Source organism: Diaphorina citri, unplaced genomic scaffold, assembly GCF_000475195.1.
Source record: "Diaphorina citri unplaced genomic scaffold, Diaci psyllid genome assembly version 1.1 scaffold1029, whole genome shotgun sequence".
Taxonomy (NCBI): domain Eukaryota; kingdom Metazoa; phylum Arthropoda; class Insecta; order Hemiptera; family Psyllidae; genus Diaphorina; species Diaphorina citri.
The window spans coordinates 8246-33402 of NW_007378459.1; the positions used below are offsets into that span (position 1 = coordinate 8246).

The 25157-nt window shown below is 39.8% G+C and overlaps 1 protein-coding gene across 1 annotated transcript in view; it reads left to right on the forward strand.

Annotated features, from left to right (window-relative positions):
• LOC103513805 (irregular chiasm C-roughest protein) overlaps positions 1-25157 on the forward strand; it is a gene marked incomplete at its 5' end in the record, with an annotated part of 39196 nt that overhangs the window by 3646 nt on the left and 10393 nt on the right. The window contains 3 exon segments of the mRNA XM_017445958.2: positions 7635-7692; positions 18897-19149; positions 20128-20360. Of these exon segments, the coding sequence (XP_017301447.1) occupies positions 18897-19149; positions 20128-20360 (486 nt within the window).

Below are 25157 nucleotides of genomic sequence, written 5' to 3' on the forward strand. Positions count from 1 at the left end.
AAGGAGAGAGAGAGAAATAGAGAAGGAGGGAAGGAGAGAGAAATAGAGAAGGAGGAAAGGAGAGAGAGAGAAATAGAGAAGGAGGGAAGGAGAGAGAAATAGAGAAGGAGAGAGAGAGAGAAATAGAGAAGGAGGGAAGGAGAGAGAGAGAAATAGAGAAGGAGGGAAGGAGAGAGAGAGAAATAGAGAAGGAGGAAAAGAGAGAGAGAGAGAGAAATAGAGAAGGAGGGAAGGAGAGAGAGAGAGAGAAATAGAGAAGGAGGGAAGGAGAGAGAAATAGAGAAGGAGGAAAGGAGAGAGAGAGAAATAGAGAAGGAGGGAAGGAGAGAGAAATAGAGAAGGAGGAAAAGAGAGAGAGAGAGAAATAGAGGAGGGAAGGAGAGAGAGAGAGAAATAGAGAAGGAGGGAAGGAGAGAGAAATAGAGAAGGAGAGAGAGAGAGAGAGAGAGAGAGAGAAATAGAGAAGGAGGGAAGGAGAGAGAAATAGAGAAGGAGAGAGAGAGAGAAATAGAGAAGGAGGGAAGAAAAAAAAGAATGTCTTTCGTTTGGCCCTGACTTTTGTACATTTTTCCCAAGCTACAAGTTTCCCCACTCAAACTCTCAAACAACTTTTTGTTGAGGTGCCCCAATCATTTATATACCAGCATCTAACGACATTTCCAAGTTATTGCACTTTTCCATCAATAAAAGATGCGGGAACTTTCTAAACGAACACGATTCCTGGTATTTGGAGGACGAATTGCAAAGGTCATTTAGTTCCCATTTGCTTGGCACTTGACCTTTTGGTCCTTTGATGACCTTTCAGACAGGGTACTTTTTGAACGATTGAACTGAATTCGAAATTTCCAAGTCTTTCGATTAGAGATAGATAGATTCGTATAAGCTTAACCCATCTTTTGGGGGGTTGCCCCTACACCTAAGCCTCAGAGTGCAGAGTGTGCTTTTTGTGAATAACAAGGAGAAAAGGATATAGTCAAGAGAACAGCACCACAAAAACAAGGAACAATAAAATCAAACCTCTTCTAAGCACATGTCTTAAATAACTGCTGACATTCACTCATGTTTTTTCAACAATTAAACTTGCCCCTACACCTAAGCCTCAGAGTGTGCTTTTTGTGAATAACAAGGAGAAAGGGATATAGTCAAGAGAACAGCACCACGAAAACAAGGAACAATAAAATCAAACCTCTTCTAAGCACATGTCTTAAATAACTGCTGACATTCACTCATGTTTTTTCAACAATTAAACGTCAAAAAACCGAATTCAATGGAGGGAGGAAAAAACAGAATCTGATGATGAGCAAAGTGAAGCAGTGAAAATGGGGTGCACCCCAGAAATATGAGATTACGCCTGGATAAACCCGTATTCTTGAATTTATTGTGTGCCCCCCAATGATTTTAGATACAAGATCATATTTATATTACTAGCTGAATTCCGTCGCTTCGCTCCGGAATCCCGCTAGTTCATCCCGAGGCATGGCCAAACTTGTGGAAAAGGCATGGCAAATAGGGTGCACCCCAGAAATATGAGATTACGCCTGGATAAATCCGTATTCTTAAATTTATTGTGTGCCCCCCAATGATTTTAGATACAAGATCATATTTATATTATTATTTAGGAGGAATGCTGTGACTGTGAATCTTTCAAAACCTTCATTTGAAAGTTACCTCAGACAGATTTCTTGTTTTTTTTTTTTTTTTGCTCTAGGTTTGCAATATGCACCACATAATTTCCGAGTAAGAAATACAATTTAAATTTGAATACAACGAACTTACAAAAAAAAAAAAAAAAAAAAAAAAAAAAAAAGAGGAAAACAGAAAAGGCTGATCCATAATATCCAAGTGTCTAGACAAATATTTTATTGGCAAGATATTGCTGTCTGTTCTGTGCTGTCTATACTGACCAGGCAAGATTATAAAAACCTTCAACGGTCCTAGCAAAAGTAATATTAGATGTCTCCTTACACTAGGCACCTAGATGACTCCTCAAATTTCTAGAACTTGATTTTTACTTCCTGTCAATCTCACCGTAAAATAGTGGCACGTAGCAATTTCTGCATTTCAAATTGTTCAGCTCTTCTTCTTTATTGTTTTCTTTGTAGAAGTTCTTGGCCCGATGCTCCAATTTCATCAGGTTTCTTTTGACTAATTCTTCACGGCCTCGATAATTGGCTGTGGTGTAGTAGTACCGCTTGTAGTATCGGTTCTTTTTAGTGGACGGACTGACATAACTACCATCGTCCTCCTCCATGTCATCTGAAAGAGAAAAAAAATTCCCAGAGGACAAAAATATTCATTTATCTTTTGTTGGCTCAGTTATCTCTGAAAAGAACGTCGATCGATTTCGGTCGACTGTAGACGCACCTTTACATTCCTACACAGTACATAAATTCTTGTAACTTTGAACATACTCATACGTGAGAAATATTGGTTTTTACAATCCCGATGTAAGATATTTTATATGGATTAATATTATACCTGTATAATAATAATCATGAACTGAAAGATAAATTGCTTTACGAATAAAATTACCTGTGACTGTCTTCTTCCAATCTAGTGTTGCTGGGCTCATGTGATGAGGTTATTCAGTCTTACCTGTACATTCAATAATTTGCTCTGCCAATTTCTGCCCAAGTGGTTTCTGCCTTTTCATATGAACATTGAACGCTTCTGTTGTAAATTAAGCCTAAGAAAAGAAAAACAGCTCTAAAACTATACTAGATAAATGTTATACTTGTTCGTATACTTTGCATTTGGACCAAAAGTCGCTGATATTATATTTCTGCAGAAAGTAATTTAAGTTTTTCCGATAGTAGTAACTTTCGTTGGAGTGGAAAATTTTCCTATGACGACGTAGACAGGAGTAGAATTTGGTGCTAAAGATGCAGTTGTTGATATGACATTTGAACACATGGTCTTGGTGGTAGATACGCTCATGGGCTAGTTTGTTACTTAACACTCTTGCTGAATAGTTGCACTTGGTACACTTGTACGGTTTGTGGTTGTCGTGAATACGCTCATGATTGAGTAGGGTTGAAAGCTGAGCAAAAGTATTGTTACACAGGAGGCATGAGAACGGTCGATCTTTTCCGTGAATTCTCATGTGAATGTTAAAATTTGTCTTCCTTCCCCTCTCTCTCTCTCTCTATTAATCTGTGCCATTCTTCGGAAATTTTGAGCATATTTTTACACCTATTGCAAGGAAACATTGAAGAGAGAGAGAAAGGAAAGGAAGAGGAAAGAAAGATATGAAGATAGAGAAATAAAGGGAGGGAGGGAGGGAGACAAATAGTGTGAGAAAGGGAAAAAGAGAGGAAGGTGGAAAGAGATAGAAGCATCAGCACTTAAAATGCACAAATTAGAATAATACCCAAGTTCTTGTCTGTGGTTTAGATAAGAAGTAATTTTGCGAAATGTTGAAGAAGATGATGTGTGCGGTGTGGATGTGTCTTAATGAGTCATTGGAACGCGAAATGAATTGCTCTGGATGCACCTTAACCACCCCTTGTCTTCTAATAGTTAGTGAGTATCTTACACGTGCTGAGTATTACATATGGTCGCTCTTGGAACGAAATGACTTATCAACCTTTTTCAAAATTTTACAGGAAACACAAACAGATTTCTACTGCTAGATATGTATTTGTTATTTTGGCATTTGCCTCCTAAGTGGTGTTTGTAAACGTATTATTTGAGCACTTAGTACTACAAAAATTATTTCTAGCCCGGACACTTACTACTACGAAAATTTTGTCCATTCAAATGAACATTGAGCGCGAAGAGGTTAGGTTTCGAGTTAATGCTAACCTAAGGCATAGGTTCCCAGGTAGTCCTTGGATCTGATGTAGGACACGAAAAATTCCTTTGCCCCAAAAATAATACACCACTATTACTATGATGGACGTATGGAATTCTCCAAAATTGATCACAAATTTCAATACCTCTGCTGAAATCGAACTCACGCCCTCCTGTGTACAAAGCGAGCGGCTCGACCACAACATATCAGATCTGAGTGAAATGTAAAGGGACGCCACAACTCAAAAATGTTTTTTTTATTTCTCCTCCTCTCTCTCCTTCTTCCCTCCCCTTTCTCTCTCTCTCATCCCTCTCATCTCTTCTCTCCTTCCTTCGTTCTTCCCCTCCTTTCCTCCCCCTCCCCCCTCTTCTTCTCCTCCCCCTTCTCCCTTCTCCATCCCTCTTTCTTCCTCTCCTTTCTTTCTCGTTCAAAATTCACAAACAAAATATGGGGAAAACTCAAGAGGTCCTATGGCTTCGCAACTTTCTATTGGTTTTCGTTCTTCCCTTCAATAGAACAAGAGGGGAGGGAGGGGAAGGAGGAGGAGGGGGGGGGAGAAAGGTGGGAGGGGAAAGGAAAAGAGGGAGAAAAACAAATCCGTTGCAAAAAAAAAAAAAGTTATATAAATAATGTTTTAACCTTCGGGGTGGGTGTGGGGGGCAGAGTAAAATAGAGAGAGAGAGAGAAATAGAGAAGGAGGAAAGGAGAGAGAGAGAAATAGAGAAGGAGGGAAGGAGAGAGAGAGAAATAGAGAAGGAGGGAAGGAGAGAGAGAGAAATAGAGAAGGAGGGAAGGAGAGAGAGAGAAATAGAGAAGGAGGGAAGGAGAGAGAGAGAAATAGAGAAGGAGGGAAGGAGAGAGAGAGAAATAGAGAAGGAGGGAAGGAGAGAGAGAGAAATAGAGAAGGAGGGAAGGAGAGAGAGAGAAATAGAGAAGGAGGGAAGGAGAGAGAGAGAAATAGAGAAGGAGGGAAGGAGAGAGAGAGAAATAGAGAAGGAGGGAAGGAGAGAGAGAGAAATAGAGAAGGAGGGAAGGAGAGAGAGAGAAATAGAGAAGGAGGGAAGGAGAGAGAGAGAAATAGAGAAGGAGGAAAAGAGAGAGAGAGAGAGAAATAGAGAAGGAGGGAAGGAGAGAGAGAGAAATAGAGAAGGAGGGAAGGAGAGAGAGAGAAATAGAGAAGGAGGGAAGGAGAGAGAGAGAAATAGAGAAGGAGGGAAGGAGAGAGAGAGAAATAGAGAAGGAGGGAAGGAGAGAGAGAGAAATAGAGAAGGAGGGAAGGAGAGAGAGAGAAATAGAGAAGGAGGGAAGGAGAGAGAGAGAAATAGAGAAGGAGGGAAGGAGAGAGAGAGAAATAGAGAAGGAGGGAAGGAGAGAGAGAGAAATAGAGAAGGAGGGAAGGAGAGAGAGAGAAATAGAGAAGGAGGGAAGGAGAGAGAGAGAAATAGAGAAGGAGGGAAGGAGAGAGAGAGAAATAGAGAAGGAGGGAAGGAGAGAGAGAGAAATAGAGAAGGAGGGAAGGAGAGAGAGAGAAATAGAGAAGGAGGGAAGGAGAGAGAGAGAAATAGAGAAGGAGGGAAGGAGAGAGAGAGAAATAGAGAAGGAGGGAAGGAGAGAGAGAGAAATAGAGAAGGAGGGAAGGAGAGAGAGAGAAATAGAGAAGGAGGGAAGGAGAGAGAGAGAAATAGAGAAGGAGGGAAGGAGAGAGAGAGAAATAGAGAAGGAGGGAAGGAGAGAGAGAGAAAAATAGAGAAGGAGGAAAGAAGAGAGAGAGAGAGAGAAATAGAGAAGGAGGGAAGGAGAGAGAGAGAGAAATAGAGAAGGAGGGAAGGAGAGAGAGAGAGAGAGAAATAGAGAAGGAGGGAAGGAGAGAGAGAAATAGAGAAGGAGGGAAGGAGAGAGAAATAGAGAAGGAGGGAAGGAGAGAGAAATAGAGAAGGAGGGAAGGAGAGAGAAATAGAGAAGGAGGGAAGGAGAGAGAGAGAAATAAAGAAGGAGGGAAGGAGAGAGAAATAGAGAAGGAGGGAAGGAGAGAGAGAAATAGAGAAGGAGGGAAGGAGAGAGAAATAGAGAAGGAGGGAAGGAGAGAGAAATAGAGAAGGAGGGAAGGAGAGAGAAATAGAGAAGGAGGGAAGGAGAGAGAGAGAGAGAAATAAAGAAGGAGGGAAGGAGAGAGCGAGAGAGAAATAGAGAAGGAGGGAAGGAGAGAGAGAGAGAGAAAAAAAATAGAGAAGAAGGAAAGAAGAGAGAGAGAGAGAAATAGAGAAGGAGGGAAGGAGAGAGAGAGAGAGAAAAAAAATAGAGAAGGAGGAAAGAAGAGAGAGAGAGAGAAATAGAGAAGGAGGGAAGGAGAGAGAGAGAGAGAGAAATAGAGAAGGAGGAAAGGAGAGAGAGAGAGAGAGAGAGAGAGAGAGATTGATTGATTGATTGATTGAAAATAATATAGGTCTTTATAGGAGAGGGGAAGGGAGGAGAGAGGGGAAGAGAGAGAAAGGAAAAGGGATGAGAGGGTGAATGAAAGAGGGTTTCACGGGGGTTCTTTCAATCACAATACGTTTAAACCTTGACCATACAATACATACACCTAACTTGGAATCCTGGGGACAATATATGCATTTCTACGGCTTGCACAATGAGATGGATTAAAGGAGGGGGAGTTTATTAAGGCTCTCGTTAGAGGGGCGGGGGGTAAGGGTCAAAGGGAGCCCCCATGGGTAGTATAATCGGGGTCACAGAAATCACAGGGGTAAACCCCCTAAGGATACGTAAGAAGGGTAAGTTTAGTAAGTCAAGGTAGAGAGATGCCGGCTTCTCATGGTCAGACTGTCTGCCGTCTGACAAATGGCGGTCTGCAAGACCAGCTAGGTCCATCAGTTGGGCTGAGCGTGAGTCAAGGTAGAACCAAGGCAGTTGGAGGTCAGAGGAAAGAACTTACCGTTCTTTTTAGGGTAAAAAAAATCAGCAAAGTCTGTCTGTCTGGCAGACCCCACCTCACGAATTAAAGGTAAAATTTAAGGGCAGATACCTAAGGTTAAGACAGAGGGTAATTGGGGGATTTAAAAAAAGTGTATACTTACCCCACAGATAAAGTTTTAAAAAAGGGTCGACAAAGTTATTTTTATTTTTCAAAGGTCAAAAAAGGTAAGAGGTCAACGAAGAAACAGCGATGCACATGCACAACTGCATGTGTTGCACGTAGGTATCATGAGGGTTGCACGTAGGTATCATTTTGTGTTGCACGAATCAGGAGAGAGAATGTCAAAACTCACCCTTAATACTTCTATTGTCATACCTATCATATCAAACCCAGGGCCGTATTTAGGGAGCGGGACAGGGTGCACGGGTCCCCTCTCGGATTCTTCCCACCCCCTCGATTTTTCTCTCCTATGTATTAAATATACTGGAAGTCTTACAGATTCTAGAGAGTCTCCCGCGGCTGTTCTACTACCTAACCGCTTCTAGCCTTTCACCATATCAACGAGTGTCCATGATAAAGCAAGACACTTTTTGGAGTCTTGACCGCCCCCCCCCCCCTGCGGCAGTACAGGTTACCTACCTTTCTACTTGACTACCAGGAGTTATTCTGAACTTTGTCGTTTGTCCTATTTGTAGGTTACCTGAGTTCAGAGACTACCTACACTTCGACATTCTACACTCTGCATTTTACATCTTGTACCTACTTTGCAATATGTAGTACCTACCTAGGTGTATTACGTAATAATTTATTACAAAGGAAAACAGTTTATGTTTGGTTATTTTAGTAGTCCATCTCGAAAGATAGGGTCAATAATCTGGGATATTTTGTCAATTATTTAATTTCTCTTTCCTTTTTTTTTTGTTTCAGCTTCCCCAGTTTTGTGCCCAGTTGGAAAAATTGATGATTTTGTAACACATTGACGAATGTAAGTACCGAACCTTATTTATTTATTTTTCTAGCTTTTCCATATGTGGCCGGAAGCCTATAATACAGCCATAAATGGCAGACCTTTTCTTTCACTGTGAGCCTCCATTGTTTTACCAGGAAGGTCTTGCATATTCGTAGACTTTGTCCTTTATACCTATAGTCCCTTATTCATACATATAACATACCATCGAAGTAATCTCCCCAGAATCACCACAGATATCACCTACCTAGTGCCGCTTTTTCAGGGAAAAAAGGGACAATGAAAATGGGACTAAAATAGGCCTCAAGCTATCCATTCCAGCCAAATATTTAACTGAGAAAAAAAAAATCCCTATCGCTCTCCTCTTAAGATAAGGTGAGTCGGGAGAGGGAGAAAAAAATCCCCCTCCTAAAAAAGTTTTCCGGGAAAAACGTCGAAATTTTTTGCCCCTCATAAAAGGAAACTTCGGGAGATACCTTTAGACAGGGCCCCCGATTAAGAGGGGCAGGGGGTAGTCCTAAAATTTTAAGGTTCTATAAAATTTGACTTTTTACCCTATAGGCTTCAGGTCATTTTGACTTTCGGTCTAAAACCGTGGGAAAATTCCAAATTGTGAAAATCTGAAACGGGGAAACTTTGACAGGCCATTTTCTGACCTCAGGTAGTGGAAAAGTAATTACCTATAGACCTATACCTACTACCTACCCACAAGGCACATTCTTTTACGTCCATACCTATCCAAGAACGGAAAAGTTTGGTTAGAAAATTTTCACCCTGACCGGGATTCGAACCCGGCACCTCCAGGTTGAGAGTCAGTGCTCTTGACCACTCTGCCACAGAGGTGGGCAAATGATTTTCCTGAATTTTCCTTAGTGGACACATCAGTCCGTCAGGCCTGACTTTTAAACATAACTTGAGGGGGCAGGGGGATATATTCCTCCTTTCCCTCCTTACTTGGTTGGATATTATTTCTCCCTCCCCAACTTGGGAGGAGATTTTCCTCCCTCCATCTCCCCCGACGGTTGTTCACCCCTGACTCGGGGTACAAAGTTCACCGTGACAAACTTTTTGATTTCACCAATGGGCGCCCCGCCGCGCCTGTCGTTCGGGTGTGGGAGGCGTCCAGATATTTAGGTCCGTGTGTAAGGATAAGGACGTTGGAAAAATGGGTAGGTGTTCTGGAAAATGCTACTCGAATGGTGTAGGTTTCTACAGATTTTAGAAATGGCACAAAAAATATCTGCAAGACAAGAATAAAAATATTTTCATCCCTTTAACATTCAGAGAAAAATCATTCAGAGAAAAATCGCCTACCGATTAAAGTTTTACCAACCCATAAACCAAAAGGTTAATCACAAGCTTTCGTCAGCAGAAATACCTAAGTAGAAGCATTCAGAGGGGAAAAAACTTCGCGTACGTACTGAAGGGTTAAATAGTAAATCCTCGTTTTAATTCTTTAATTGCACCCAGACAAGTTGTTCGTTCTACTCGTTCATTTCGGACCTCGGGGCTATTTTGACTCGGTGCATCGTGTTCCACTTTCGCCCCTATTCCACTCTGCCCCTCGGTCCCCTATTCCACTCTGCCCATCGGTCCCCTATTTACAGAACTAGATTATAAATTAAAAGGGGAAAATGCTGATCTGACTGCACAACACTCTTATCTTGACTTTTTCCCTGAGCTGCAAGCCTTTTACGTGATCATTCTACGTGCCTTTTGCTTAAAAAAAAGGAGAAAAAAAAATATGGTTGGAATAGCACACGACTTTCTATTACCTACATTACGGAACCCGAAAATTTGTGGAAATTCCAGCAGTTATATTAATATTGTATTTAAATATGAAAATAACTTTTACTCTTCACTGGTTTCTGGTAAAAGTTATTTTCATATTTAGATACTTAAAATGAACATTCACAAAGTTACTAAGTCTACCTTCAATATTGTATTTACCTACCTACTAATGAGATGATAGGTACTGACCGAACCACTTTAAATTTGCATATCTAGTACATACCTACGTACGGACAGGGGGCTAAAAATCATTTTTTTCCGACTAAGAAAATGTAAATCTGACGTTTTCCGATTTCGAATATTTGGACCGATTCCTATAAGTACCTATATGTACATGCTGTTGAGTTAGGTATACCAGTTTCCACCCTCTACAAACTCTACATCTTAATGTAATAGGAAGTAAAAATCTTTTTATAAAAATATTATTTAAGTTTCTCTCCCTCTCTTCCCCCCAATTTCTTTCCTCCTTCTTTTCTTCTTCCCCCTTTTTTCCGATCTCAATCTTTTTCTTACACAAGTTTTTGTCTTTCCTTTCCTCCCTCCTTTCTTTTTTCCTCTCGCTATCTCACTCCCTCATCTTCTTTCTCATGCTTGTCTCTCCCTTTGTCTTTTCTCTCTCTCTTCCAATACTTTTTTATTTATATTGGTCTTTAAGATAATATTACCTCTAGCCTGTACCGTATTAAAAAAATCTACTCCCAGGGGGTTTTGGCGGAGAGCGTTATGAATATTTTGGTGAAACTTTTATGACCCTATACAGGTACAGTGCCGCGGTGGAAGCTTAACAGTTTCTCAGCTTGGGGACGGCAACTTCTGATATCTCATTCGTTTTACCGATTTCTTCGTCAAATTTCTCGAGAAATGACGTTTTTTTTATACAAAAATTGCTACTTCTGAGGGCTGAACTTTGGTCGCCACCAACAGATAAGCCTTTCAGAGTTAAAAAAATTCCTTGTCGTACAGGACTTCTGGGACACTCTGTATTCTTTTGATACCCTTGCAGGCGGCCCGCCAATCCCGCCATGTTCAGTTATACGTATAGGATGTTCATAAAATGTATGTTTTGGTCCCTCTCTTTTTCGGTCCAAAGTGGCGGCACAGTACTTTGTACTACTACAACACTGTTTGGTACTATGGACTACCCACTTCGTGTCGAGCGGTGAAAAGTGCTGACAAAAGATTCGGTAGAAAAGAGAACAATCTTTCCTTGTTCGTTAGTTCTTGTAATCTTTCTTGTAGGTAGTTTGCTATGTTCTGAGTTTGACTCACATTTCGGCTACAGGCACTCAGCACGCAGACTCTGATTGTGATCACATCACCTAATGACTTTAGAGTCGAGAGCTGAGATCACCATCACAAACAGATAATCTGTGCTGAAGTACCTACCTACCTAAGTTGCTAAGACATTTGTTTATAACCACGATGTCTTTAGTTGATTCCGATTGGCGTGGCAATTGGTAGTTTAAGTCCAGTTATGTCTTACTCTTTTAGGGGTGGTTTCTTTGACGTACCTAGGTAGATACCTATACCTGCCGATATTTTCTGGTGGAAGTTTCTTTTATGTCTTTCGTTTTGAGGGACACCGTTATAGGGCGTCAAATTTTGATCGTTTGATGAGTAAACACAATAATGGAGCTCCTAATTTATACGTAGGTATTTTGGCTCCTAACGCGTGATGGGGGAAAAATTAAAATGAAAATGACTGTAAAAATGAGAAGAAAACGAAGGAGAAAGAAGAAGACGAAGAGGACAAAGAAGAACCTGAAAAACTGGACAAAAATAATGGCAAAACATAAAAAAAAGAATCAAGTTAAAAGAAGATTAGAAAGGCAAAGATCAACTGATGATACCGCAATTGGGAGAGATTAGAAGAAAACGACATGGAGCAGTTGCAAATGGGTAAAAATTATAAATAAATGGTCGATTCATATGTAAAAAGTTGGGAAAAATCCAAATCTGTGGTCAAAACTCCGAAAACATAACTGCAAAAGGTCGAACATTCAATTTTTATTTTCCGTTCTAATGAAAGAGTTCAAATATGTGTGACGTCAGACTTTACGCAGTTGTTTTTATCGTCCGTTAGGTAGCGTCACTATGCAAGCGCACTAGCGGAGGAGCAGAAAGAACTGCGCAGAAACGTATGCGCACAAACACATTAATGCGTTGCCTGCGAGGGAGTCTACTCCATACCTGCCTCGGTGGTGTAGTGGTCAAGGCGCTCGCCCCTCTCTCTCTCTCTCTTCCAATACTTTTTTATCTATATTGGTCTTTAAGATAATATTACCTCTAGCCTGTAGGTACCGCATAATAAAAAAAATCTATTCTCTCTCTCTCTCTCTCTCTCTCTCTCTCTCTCTCTCTCTCTCTCTCTTTACGGGAGCGTATGCCGTGACGTCAAAGTTCACCATTTACCGGTATTTTTTAAATCGATTTATCTCAGGATCTAGAAGTCGTAGAAAAAAAAAGAAAAATTCCGTTGGTCCTCATTTTTCCTGCTCTATGACTGAAACATCACCCAAGTAAGCGCAACTGATCTACTGTTGTTAACTGGGGTTTATTACCTGGTTAACGAAATTTGGGACAGTTCCTCCTTGAACTATGGGAGGTAATATTGCAAAATTATTACATCTATATACAAGTAGGTATACACATATTTATGTAGCGAGATACATTATGTTCCTATACTCGGGTGATACAGATAAAACCATCAGGCTTTTCTTCCCAATAACATAGGTTGCTACACCACACCTTAGGTTCAGGGGAAGAGAAGGAGGAAGACAAATTACTCTCGGAAAATCTAATTACATCCATGAGCTCCTAGGAGAAAATAGTTTCAAACTGTTTTTATCTCCGCTAAGTCGTCTCTAAATAGGTTCTATATTACGTTGTCTCCCCCTATGGGTTCTATATACAGGGTGAGCTTGTCTCTGTCGGTCCCAAATCAACCGCCCATCCAGTAGTGTAGTAGGATAGGAAGCCTTTTGTTTTTAAAGAGGTTTGACAGAGGGAACTGTAACTGCTAAGGTCTTATCGGCCCGAAATCGAAGAGAGAAAGAAGACAGGATAGGAGAAAGCCAGCCGAGAACGAACATTATCTTCAGGATAAAATACGCCCCGGGCGCAAATCGAACCCACGGCCTAGGGCTTGTCACGCCACGGTCAGTCAGTTTATAATATGCTGACTCACCACTCTCTGCTTCGGGCTAGAACCTAGAGGGCCCCAGGAGAGGATATTGCAAGAGAGACTAGTTTTGGACGGAGAAGTAGCAGGTTGTTTAAAAGGTAAGACTCACGTATTTTATTATTAATTAATTTTTAAACAACCTGCTACTTCTCCGTCCAAAACTAGTCTCTCTTGCAATATCCTCTCCTGGGGCCCTCTAGGTTCTAGCCCGAAGCAGAGAGTGGTGAGTCAGCATATTATAAACTGACTGACCGTGGCGTGACAGGCTTACAAGGCAGACGCACTACCAACTAAGCTAACTTAGGCTGGCCCCAGATAGGAAGCCTGATTCGAACCCATCAGCTAGCTCTCAATTTAAGTAAGAGTTTGAAAGTTGTACTTGAATTTTACACTTCATTAGCTGTCAGCATAGTTAGCTTGGTTGGTAGCACGTCTGCCTTGTAAACGATCGGTCGCGGGTTGCATTCCCGCCCGGGGGGGGAATTCTATCCTCAACAGATATGGTTCGTTCTCGGAACGGCTGGCTTTCTCCTATCCTGTCTTCCTTTCGTCGATTTCGGGACGATAAGACCTCCGTTGTTACAGTTCCCTCTGTCAAAACTCTTAAGAAATAAAATTTAATCATTTCCAAAGACCTGATGTGTTCGAACATCCTGTATATAAGCACTTTTATGTGGAGTCCCTGGAGACAATTTTTGAAACAAAATATAGAAAATAATAAAACTTTCAAAATCCATGTGGAACAAAATGGAACAGAAGAGGAGGAGGAGGAAGAGAGGGAGGAGGAAGGGGATGAAGGGAATCTAGATATAGGAGAAATGAAAAGATAAGGGGAGATACGAAAGAGGAGGGGAAGAGAAGCAGGAGGAGGAAAAATAGAAGAAGAAGAAATAAAACAGATCAAGGAGAAGAAGGTAGAGACACAAAGAAGGAGAGATCAAGAAGGGTGAAAGTCTGAAGGAAGGACGAATAGAGGAGGCAAAGAGAGGGGATAAAACAAGGGAAAAGAGAAAGGAAGAGAATGTACTTTGCCCCCAATTTTCTGGAGGGGAGAAATTGAAGTGAATGCAGAAGAAGAATGAAGAAAAATAAAAAGGACGAAGAATTGGGTTCAAAAAGGGGCAAAAGAAGAGAAGGAAGGAAGGAAAAGAAGAGTATTCTAGTACGAGAGAAGGATGCTGAAAAAGGAGTGCAGAAAGGGAAATGGAGAAAAGGTAGTACCTACATAGTAGAACAAGAGAGTGAGAGAATGCATGAAATAATGCACAAGATAGCACGAACGGAGAGAGGGAAAAGAGAATTCGAGAGATATTTTCGGAATGAGTAAAAAAATGGTGAAAGTAAAAAAAAGTAGAGAAGTGCAACAAGAAGAACGCAATGTAAAGAACAAAGAACTGTGCAATGAGGAATATAGAGGAGAGGGAAAAGGAGGAAGAGAACGAAGACAAAGAAGAAGAAGAGAGGAGAACGAAGAAGAAGAAGAGGACAAGAAGGGCAAAATTCAAAGAATAAGAATGAATGAGAGGCGAGATAAATATTTTGAGACGAGAAGGAATAAGAGAAGAAAAAAAGGAAGAGGAGGAGAAGGATTGAGGAAAACGAGGAGAAAGAGTGAAGAAGTGAAGTCCAACCTTCTTAAACTATACAAGTCCCCGTGGGGTCCTCAATTCCAGAGCAGGAAAATACCTTATCCCTCCCTATATGGTGACCCTAGGGCATTTCGCTTACCAGTGTATACAGGGTGTCCCAGAATTAATGTTTGTACGGTTTTCTCGAATCCAGCTTGCACTAAAATAAAAAAAGAAAAAAAAAAAGTGATTGAGTGATAGGTGATAGAGTTCCGGAACTCTAAATATATCAAGGAACTCGAATCTTACAGCATTCCAACACCCCAAATCAGTGGAAATAATAACTCAATAATGGAGTTCCCAGTGGCGTAGCGTCCATGTAGGGCGTGTATGGCGGCCATACACTCAAAAATTCCACTCAAATACCCTTAAATATTGACTTTAAAAAATTATTGTATTCTTATTAGATAGATATTGTGATAGAAATTAGTGTCCGCCCTACACTTGGAGTTAGATAACGCTACGCCACTGGAGTTCCCCTACCCTAAGAAGTCTCTTAATCAAAGTCTCCTAAAACTTTTGGCACCTAGACCCTATCAATAATTTTCGTCTCATTGTGTTGCTTTTCTTCACCCTGGGTTCTGAAAAAACTCCAGAAAGCAGAAATTCTGAGACACCCTGTTTATAAATATGTAAATGTTTGGTCCCTCCCTTTACTAGACTCCATTTATGCTGTGCAATTTACTTGTAAAAAATACAATAGAAACCAAACGGGGGATGTCTATATTGGATTTCACGGTCGGAGGGGGTGTGCCACCCCCCTGAGACACATGTCACACACATATGGGGTACTCATCAGCACCAGATGTGTCACGTTTTATTGAGAGACACCCCCGTGGTCCCGTCTGATGTCACACATTATTGTTTTTGTAAAATATGATGAAAGTGGTGATTATTTTTCCATTCCGTTTTAATTAATGTGGCGCGCAGTGGCGGAGCTTAGGGTGTCCCCCAAGGTACCACTTTTCTTAGTGGTGAGTCGTATTTTTCCTTTCGTGATTTCCCCTCTTCTGGAGCTCATTTCCCCTCTTTTGGCGTGATTTTATCCTGAACGGAAAGGTTCGTTCTCGGAACGGCTGGCTTTCTTCTATCCTTTCTTTCTTCGCTTTGGGGACAAAAAAACCTTACAGTTATACTCTATGGTTTTCTCACCCCCCCCCCCCCCCCTCGTGCGGGCCTAACACCCACCCTACTTACTTGTGTCCAAAACACCCTCTATGGTTTTTTCCCCCCCCCCCCCTCTAGGTAGGCCTATACGTACCTAGGTATCTAGTTTCAGTCAACAGTAAGTGATTATGATTATTCAACATGGATTCTAAGATGACAAGCAGATCGGCATACTAAAAATGGGGTTATAGCTTTCCCTTTTGAAAAGCTCACCCCACGCCACTGGCTGTCGCGTAGGATTAATGAATTTTCATCGAAAGGCTTGAAATGCGGGGTGCACCCCATATTGGAATGAAAAATAATTATTAATTAATAAATTTATTAATAATTTGTGTCGCTTATTTATTGGGAATCATGATGGGGACCGGTTAGTGTGCTGTTTTAATTGGGATTAAACTTTTCGTAGGTGGGTATTTAGCTATCCGGGTTCTGACTTTAGAGTGGATTGATTTACTTGATAAGATAATGTAAAAATACAAAGAAAGAAAGCAACTACAATTACGTCAAAATCCTAATTTTACCTCTTCAAAAAAGCCCTTGCCTGCAAAGGTGTCGGTAGGGCTAACCTTAACCTAACACCTGGGGGAAGAAAATGCATTATTTTTAGGTCTAGTAAGGTAGAATAAAACTACCTTTGTAGATCATGAGAACTTTCTCTGCTAGTTCTCTGGCTGTTTTTTTTTTTTTTTTTTTTTTTTTTTTTTTTGGGTAAAAAAAGGAGATTTGATTTTGTACTATAATAGGTACGTCTAATATTGTTGAAATTGATATTTAATTATATTTACCTATTCCTATTCAAAAGCAGTTTCTATTCTAACTAAATCTGTTTTTGTCTTTTTTGCGATGTTTTTATCATGCCTTATGTGAAATTGTTTTGGGATGATTCCAACTAAATTTAAAATCAGTGATTATTTCGATTATTTTTGGAGTTTCGGTCAATATTTGCTTTGCAGTTCTCCCGTAATCAGTTGTGCAGTTGTCATTTGAACCTACGTAAACATTTCGTCCTGTATTGATCCTTCTAGGATATTTTGGGATTTGTTGTTTTTGTGAAGCCTTTTTGCTCGTGTTTTGTTTCAGCAGTTTTATTTGATTTTGATTTGTCCATCTGTGCAGTTTGTGATTTGTGAATATTTTTGGGTCAGACCTAAACGTAATAAGTATTATAATAATGTACGTACCTAATACTCACAAGGGATTTCCCTCTGTGATTTTTACAAGTTCGTGAAAAAGTGCATTTGTAAAAGTCTGACTTTACCTGTTGTAATTTCTTTCTGTGATTATTGTGAATAAATTTTTGACGATAGGTAGGTATCTAAATATCTACCTATACCTACCTGATTCCTGGATGAGCATCTTTCAAAGTAAGGTAAAATATCTTTAAAATCTTTAAATAGATCCCTAATTTCCCATCCAGCTTTTCTCTGATCTATGATGGTTGATTTTAAAATTTTAACTTTTTTTTCTGATTTGGTTTTCTCTTCTTTTCTTCGTCTTTATCTTCGTCAGCTCCTTCTTCTTCTTCTTCTTCTTCTTCTTCTTCTTCTTCTTCTTCTTCTTCTTCTTCTTCTTCTTCTTCTTTAAAGAATAAAAGAGAAATAGCGAAGAAAATAAAATAAAGAAGAAGAATCATCCCGAAGAAGTTTGTATTAGCTTAGGGATTATCTTAAGAAAGGAATCATATCATGTTTTATCAGTCACCTAAAAGGATAACTACCCACTCTCATCTGAATCTGAGGAAGCACATTGAAAGGAATCATATCATGTTTTATCAGTCACCTAAAAGGATAACTACCCACTCTCATCTGAATCTGAGGAAGCACATTCGAGAACAGATAATTTCAGCCCAAATAAAACAGTTGGCAACTTTGCGATAAAAAAGAAACAGCATGAGAGAGGTACATTTTATTGAGCCTATCTTTACCTACCTTTTCCTTTTTGAGTTCTCGGAGCCTGGGGCCATTTCGGACGTTTTATTGATAGTCTCCTAAATTAAAAACCTTACGTTTTATATATTTTTCTTCGTCTTTCATTTATATTTATTTAGGTAGTAGGTATAATGTAGGTACGCCTAGCTAGGTAGCTAGGTACTACCTATGTAGGTAGATATAGGTAGCAAGTAGGTATAGGTATATTTAGGTATCTTTATTTCTTCCTTTAAAAAAGAGAATGTTTGATGGTCAGTGTCGAATTTTGAAAAGTTATCTCTGAAATATACTTTTCGTCATTCTCCTCACATCAGCAGTGTCCATCGACATCCATACCTACTTCATCCCTAATTCAAACACATACACCTACCTATACCTACTCTATGTGGGTGTCAAGCGATTTTAGAAAGAATCGTCTGATTTGGTCGCCAAAAATTGCAGTTCAAGAGACTGTATCAGTCGAAGCTCTGTATCTAAAGTTTTGGAAGTTGGAAGTAATGCTCAGTTCCTGAATTGGTTTGAGGCTTTCAGGATTTTGAATGAAAACTGAAAATTTCAGACAGTCGCCACTATTTTTTTACGTTCCCTACAGTGTTTACGTTAAAAAAAAAAAAAAAAAAAAATTGAAACATTTTTTTTTTTTTTCTTTTTTTTTATTGCCTTATTGAAACATTTTTTTTATTTATCTTTTTGTTTATTGCCTTCCTTTTCTATTATTACAAAGTTTGGGCCAAAGAGTCTCGGGTATCTTTTCTTTAAATCTCGAACCGTTAGTATTTAGTACATACATGTTCAAGAACAGTTTTCAAAGAAAATCCTGTCTGTCCTCCCTTACCACGTAATTTTGGGGAAACATTTTTTCCGACGACGATTATAAGGGTCATTTTCGTTTCCCTCGGGACCTTTTATCGAATTTCTGATGTTCCTTTTTTTATTTCTTTTGGGAAGAGGGGGAAAGAGTTTGAGTCCGAAAATGTTCCCCAAATTGTCGAAGGTTTAGTAAAAAGAGTAACTTGGTTTTTAATTGAATAGATGGAATTCTCGTCAGTGTTTGGGTTGAATGTCTCTGAAATCTGATACGAGATTAGAAATCTGACAAAAAGACATTAAAAAAGGAAGAAGAAAAAAGCGTGTTTTATCGTTGTTTTTATTTTAGACTGGTACACAAAAAGCTCACTTCGAGGCTTTATAGGGGCAAATAGCCCTGAAGGTCAAGTTAAGCTAGGTACATTGGACTCTTGTGGTCTGCGTCATAGCATACTCATCCCTCAGTACGAGGAAGTCCCTCATCAGATGGGCGACAAGAGACCCAACTACTTTCCATTTGGGTGTTGGGTCGAAGTTTGCCATAAGGTAATAGAAAGTAAAAAAAGCACACCCATTCCCTTCCTCCTAACACGAGAACTGTAATAATTTAATAGAAAGTACTCGTAAAGCAGCACACAATAACCCATTCCCGTCCTCTCTTTTCAGAAAAAAAAACACGCATTAACATTAACCCATTCTGTTCCTCTCTTGTTTCAGATGACCAGAGTGCAGAGTGCGCTGTGGGTGCTCCTGGCGCTATCTATGGGATCTTTGGCGCAATACCGGGAGCAGAAGTTCGCCATGGAGCCGCAAGACCAGACTGCCGTGGTGGGGTCGCGGGTGACGCTCCCCTGTAGGGTGATAGACAAGACGGGGGTGCTGCAGTGGACGAAGGATGACTTTGCGCTCGGCCCTCATCGGAACCTGTCGGGATTTGACCGATACGCCATGATCGGGAGCGACGAAGAAGGTATGTTTGATTAATCTTTATTATTATTATTATTATTATTATTATTATTATTATTATTATTATTTTTTTTTGTAAACTACAGTTTACGTCACCTCGGTCACCAAAGGGTTAAAGAGGTTTTTTTTAGAAGGAACTGTAACTTCTAAGGTCTTATTGTCCCGGAATCTTGGAACGAAGACAGGATAGGAGAAAGCCAGCCGTTCCGAGAACATTATCTGTTTAGGATAAAACACGTCCCGGGCGGGAATCGAACTCGCGACCTAGCGCTTACAAAGCAGACGCCCTACTAACCAAGCTAGCTAGGCTGGGTAGGTCGGTTTGAATCAAGTTAAAATGTCTGCAAAAAGTTCCACTCAAAATGTGGCTGTCTCAAGGGCCGAATTTCGAATTAATTATGGTGATGAAAGCTGAAGAATACTTGAAAATAATATTACCGAATTTCAATAATAATTAATAATTTAGGTAGTTAATTTCATTGCAGAGCAATTGGAGATAAATTGTATTTTAATTTTAACATTTTTCAAGTTGTAATTTTAAAATAATGGGCAATAAAATTATTGCAATGTTGAATAATTATTAGTCAAGTGCTTAACAGAAGAATAGGCATTTTGATTTTTGACTGTCTGCAACCCATAACCCATTCCAGTTGAATTTTATTAAACGCTTTTAATTTTTTTAAATCTCTGTACCTAGGTATAGGTACCTACTTATATGGGTCTAATTTTGTATATTACCAATAATGATTAACCATGCAAGGTTTGGGCAACTTTTACGAGTACAGGGCTACAGGGTCGATTGACTTGAAACTTGGCACACTTGTGTATTTTAGACCACAATAGCACATTCTATCAAAATATTTAGACCTTTACCTGTGATAAAAAAAGCATGTAACTATACTTTTATTAATTTTAGAACTAAGTACATTTATGTACCTACATTTTCATTAATTTTAAAACATTCACTTTCCTCTCTCTCCAGGTGATTACAGTTTAGAGATCTACCCTGTAATGTTAGACGACGACGCGCGCTACCAATGCCAAGTGAGCACAGGCATACTGGGTGAACCAGCCATCCGGTCCCGATTTGCCACTCTCACGGTTCTGGTGCCCCCGGATCCGCCTCGGATCGTTCAAGGGGACACCCTGTATACGACCGAAGATCGCGAGATCGAACTCGAGTGTATCTCCGCCAATGGGAAGCCGCCTGCCGAGGTGAGGATTTTTTTATTTATTTATTTTGATGATAAAAGTTCTCACTTTCCCAAAATTTCTATCACGAAAGCTCTTTTTTTTCTAAGTTTATTAGATAAAACTTACCCAGCGGAGTTCTTATCGTCCCGAAATCCAAGAGAGAAAGAGGACAGGATAGGAGAAAGCCAGCCGTTCTTAGAACGAACCCTTTCGGATTATAGGATATATTTCGCCTCGGGCTGGATTCGAACCCTTGACCTAGCGCTTACAACGGCAGGAGATTTGTCGCTTACCCTCCAATGGAATAACAAAAAACGTAAACAAATCAATCTTTCCCAGAAAAAAACCTCAATTCCCGAACATCTCGTCTGGGAGCTTTCCTTGGCCATTTCTTCCCTCAAAAAATTCGAAAGCCCACGCAACGGTTAGCCATAGTACTGCCTTGGGGATCGTTTAGGAAGATTAATGCCACCATTTAATGGGGCATTTCAATAGGGCCTGCTTGTATGTGAGTAGGAGTGAGTCCTGGTCTGTGAGAGGGAGTGAGTGTGTGAATTGTGGCGGCTATTTATACACCCCCTTCCCTATTTACACATCCCCCTTCCTTATTTATACATCCTCGTTCCCTATTTATACCACCTACCCTATTTACACACCCCCGTCCCCTATTTATACCCCTTTCCCCTATTCCTGAGGCAATCCCCAAACACTTTTGTTAACAAGTTTAAATGCTTCTTCTCAAGTGTTCAGGGTGATCAGAATGGCCGAAAAAAAGTTTAGATTAGAAAAATAGGGGTGGTTTGGTAAACATTTCGACGGTACGTGTTTGAATTGTAGGTACCTATTGTAAAAATGTAAAATGTTATTGTTATTAACATTTAAATAAATGTGGCAAGTTAATAGGTTAATACTAATTAGGGCGATGAACTTCGGATCTATTAGAGGTTGGTTCGACTCTAAGTTGTAAAATTGTGACAGTCATTTAAGTATGGTTTTAATGCCCTTCCTTCCTTCCTTCCTTCCTTTTTTTCTAGTTCTTTTGTTCTTCAGGTCTCCATTGGGTCCCTGTAGTTTTCAAAGGAAACCGAACAATTGGTTCCTATTAATCTGGTGATTTATTTTTATAGCTTTTTATTGGGAAGAAACTGGATAGGGAGGAGAATTGAATAGAGGAGGAGAGGGAGGGAAAACTTTTAGTAAGGAAAGGAAAAACATAGAGGAAGGAAATCATTTATTTATCTATTGTGGTTTCGGCCGTAAGTCTAGGGGAAGAAGTTTTTACTATTTTCCAAGAGGTTTGATAGAGGGAACTGTAACTGCTAAGGTCTTATCGTCCCGAAAGTGAAGAGAGATCAGAGAAGAAAGAAAGGATAGGAGAAAGTCTGCCGTTCCGAGCACGAACCTTATCTGTTTAGGATTGAATCCGTCCCGGGCGGCAATTGAAGCGTTCACAGGCTGGCGGAGAAAGTTTCATGTACCTAAGGCCATCCACTCACTATCAGGTAGACCTGACAGGTACACCTGATCAGGTCCGCTTGTCAGGTCTACCTGATAGTGAGTGGCTGGCCTAATAGGCAATGCAGCTTATGTTTTTGATACTAAAGGCAAAGTAGAAAAATTATTAGAGTGTTTTTTCCCCCCTCCCTTTCTTTCCCTTTTTCCTCAAGGGAAAAGAAGAAGAAAAGAATCCAATAAAATAAAGTTTTCACATAAATATTATCATTACTAGTGGTTGACCCGTCCTTTGTACGGGACCACCACACACACACAAATACACTCCCCCCCCACACACATCCACCACCACACACCACATCCACCACCACACACCACATCCACCACACACACACACCACACACACACCACACCCATCACACACATCCCACCACACCCATCACATGTTTTGTAAAGATGGTAGACCTCCCAATTTACCGAGAAAAGCGGCTTTTTGAATACAGTGTGTGTTTTTTTTTTCCAAATATTCCATTTTTTAGAAGTAGACAAGACAGGTGCCTCAAAATTATTTTGTGTTTGTATTAAGTTAAAAATTATGGGAAAACCCCTACATGGATTTATTAGTCCATTATCTTATAATGATCATTTTATGTATTTTAACAGTTTTATTTTCAGGTAACTTCAAGTATTTAAATCACCCGGTATATTAAAATAATAAAATCTTATTACCGCCATTACCATCCCGAGACAATAATAATCATGATGACGCTATGGTACCTAATATCGACACACGGGACGATAATACCTACCCAAAGTACCAATAATACCTGTGGGTACCTATAAGTATAAACCTGTGTAGTCTAACCAAGGCAAGGATCTGATGAGATTTTTTAAACTTAATTTGAGGATGTGACGTTCGTAAATTATTTTGTTTTAAAAAATAATAATGTGAGAAAAAAATGTTTAAAGTAAAAAAAAAGTCGTGCATTTTTATATTTTTACCTCTGAAAGTAGGCTTTACCTACCTCCCTATCTATTAAATAAGATTGGCAGACCATCGCCCAGGACAGACAAGAATGGAGAAGGCTGGTGGGGGAGGTCAAGGACCCTCGCGGTCTGTGAAGACCCTGGAGTAAGTAAGTAAGTATTAAAAAAAAAGTAATTTGCTTGAAATTTATTCTACCAAATTACCAATGTCTATTCTCTGAATCGATGGGACTCGAACCACAGTCTCTATGATTATAAATCCAATACCTTCACAACTGCACCAAGAATTTGTATGTAAACAAACATTTCAAATTGCAATATCAAATTAATACATATTGAACACGGAGCGGACCACGGGCATGATTTCAATATAATATTGATCACGGGAAAACTGATATCAATTCAGACAATCTTACCTGCTGCTGATGCTGGGTCTCATAGGCACAACTCCCATACGTCTCTCCATAATCCGCACACCCAACACTGACCCCACCATATCCCATACCGACCGCGGGATACCCAACACCGGCCGCGTTATATCCGAAATAAGGCGAAAATCCGGCCGTATTCGGACCACGTAACTGATACACTGATGCACTCATTGTAGAAGCTAATCAACAACTAAATCGGAAACACAACATTGTAGACATAAAAACAAACCACACCCAACACCAACCCCACCATATCCCATACCGACCGCGGGATACCCAACACCGGCCGCGTTATATCCGAAATAGGGCGAAAATCCGGACGTATTCCGACCACGTAACTGATACACTGATGCACTCATTGTAGAAGCTAATCAACAACTAAATCGGAAACACAACATTGTAGACATAAAAACAAAAGATTATCTCAAAACACACAGAACACCGACCGAGGATAACCCACCAATACAGAAAAAGGATTGGGATTTCGAAAAATAATAAAAATATATAAGAAAAAAGGTATTTAAAAACGTACACACACAAGGAATGGAAATATAAATAAATAGAAATTATAAAATGGCTTACAAAGTATATTATGAGTAATCTCCGGCGAGCTGTACTAAAAACAAAAGATTATCTCAAAACACACAGAACACCGACCGAGGATAACCCACCAATACAGAAAAAGGATTCGGATTTCGAAAAAATAATAAAAATATAGAAGAAAAAGGTATTTAAAAACTTACACACACAAGGAATGGAAATATAAATAAATAGAAATTATAAAATGGCTTACAAAGTATATTATGAGTAATCTCCGGCGAGCTGTACCAGTTGGAAATCCATATATCTCTTCTCTTCGAGACTTCAAACATAAAACAAGTTGACTATACTGGAGTTGATCAAGAGATTGATACTGAAGTTATTCGAGAGATTAATACTGGAGTTGTTCGAGATATTAAGAAGATACAAGTTCAGAAAAGCCTGCCACTCGACTAGATTATTTATTGTCAGATTATACTAATAGGTCAATGGAAGACCTACCTCTCTTGGACTCCATAAAAGAGACACCCGCGAAATAGGGCCCAAAAATTTATCAGAAAATTTGGTTGATGACAAAATCACATGGGTATGTACCCAGAAATGTTTTATGACGTTGGAAGACAAAATCGTATCTCATCTTATTCACTGTAATCACACACTTATGACCTGGTAATCCAGCCACTGCAAGAAGATACAAGTTCAGAAAAGCCTGTCACCAGACTAGATTATTTATTGTCAGATTATACTAATAGGTCAATGGAAGACCTACCTCTCTTGGACTCCATAAAAGAGACGCCCGCGAAATAGGGCCCAAAAATTTATCAGAAAATTTGACATGACAAAATCACATGGGTATGTACCTAGAAATGTTTTATGACGTTGGAAGACAAAATCGTATCTCATCTTATTCACTGTAATCACACACTTATGACCTGGTAATCCAGCCACTGCATCACCTTGTATACCTCATACGCTGAGGCTTGTAGTATAGTCTGAACCAAACCAAGACCAAAAGCAGTACCTATCTCGAAACGATATTGTTGGGATACCGGGAAAACAGAAGAGAGAGAGAAAGAGTAGAGTAGAGTAGAGAGAGAGAGAGAGAGGGGGAGAGAGAGAGAGAAGGATAGTGAGAGAGGAAGGGAGAGAAAGAAAGAAAGAGATGAGTTGGTGGTGGTGATTCGACTTATCTTGTCGATTAGTTGATCTTTTTTTTATACTGTAGATCATGTTTGCATGAGAAATTGTTTGGTTCAACCCCAATGTCACCCATATGGTCTTTAATACTCATTTTAGCATGAGTTCTTATGGGGGTTTTTTTACTTTTTATTAGACAAACTGTTAATTAGGAATTTCAATTGTGTTAAGCCTCGGTGGTGTAGTGGTCAAGACGCTCGCCTGGTAAACA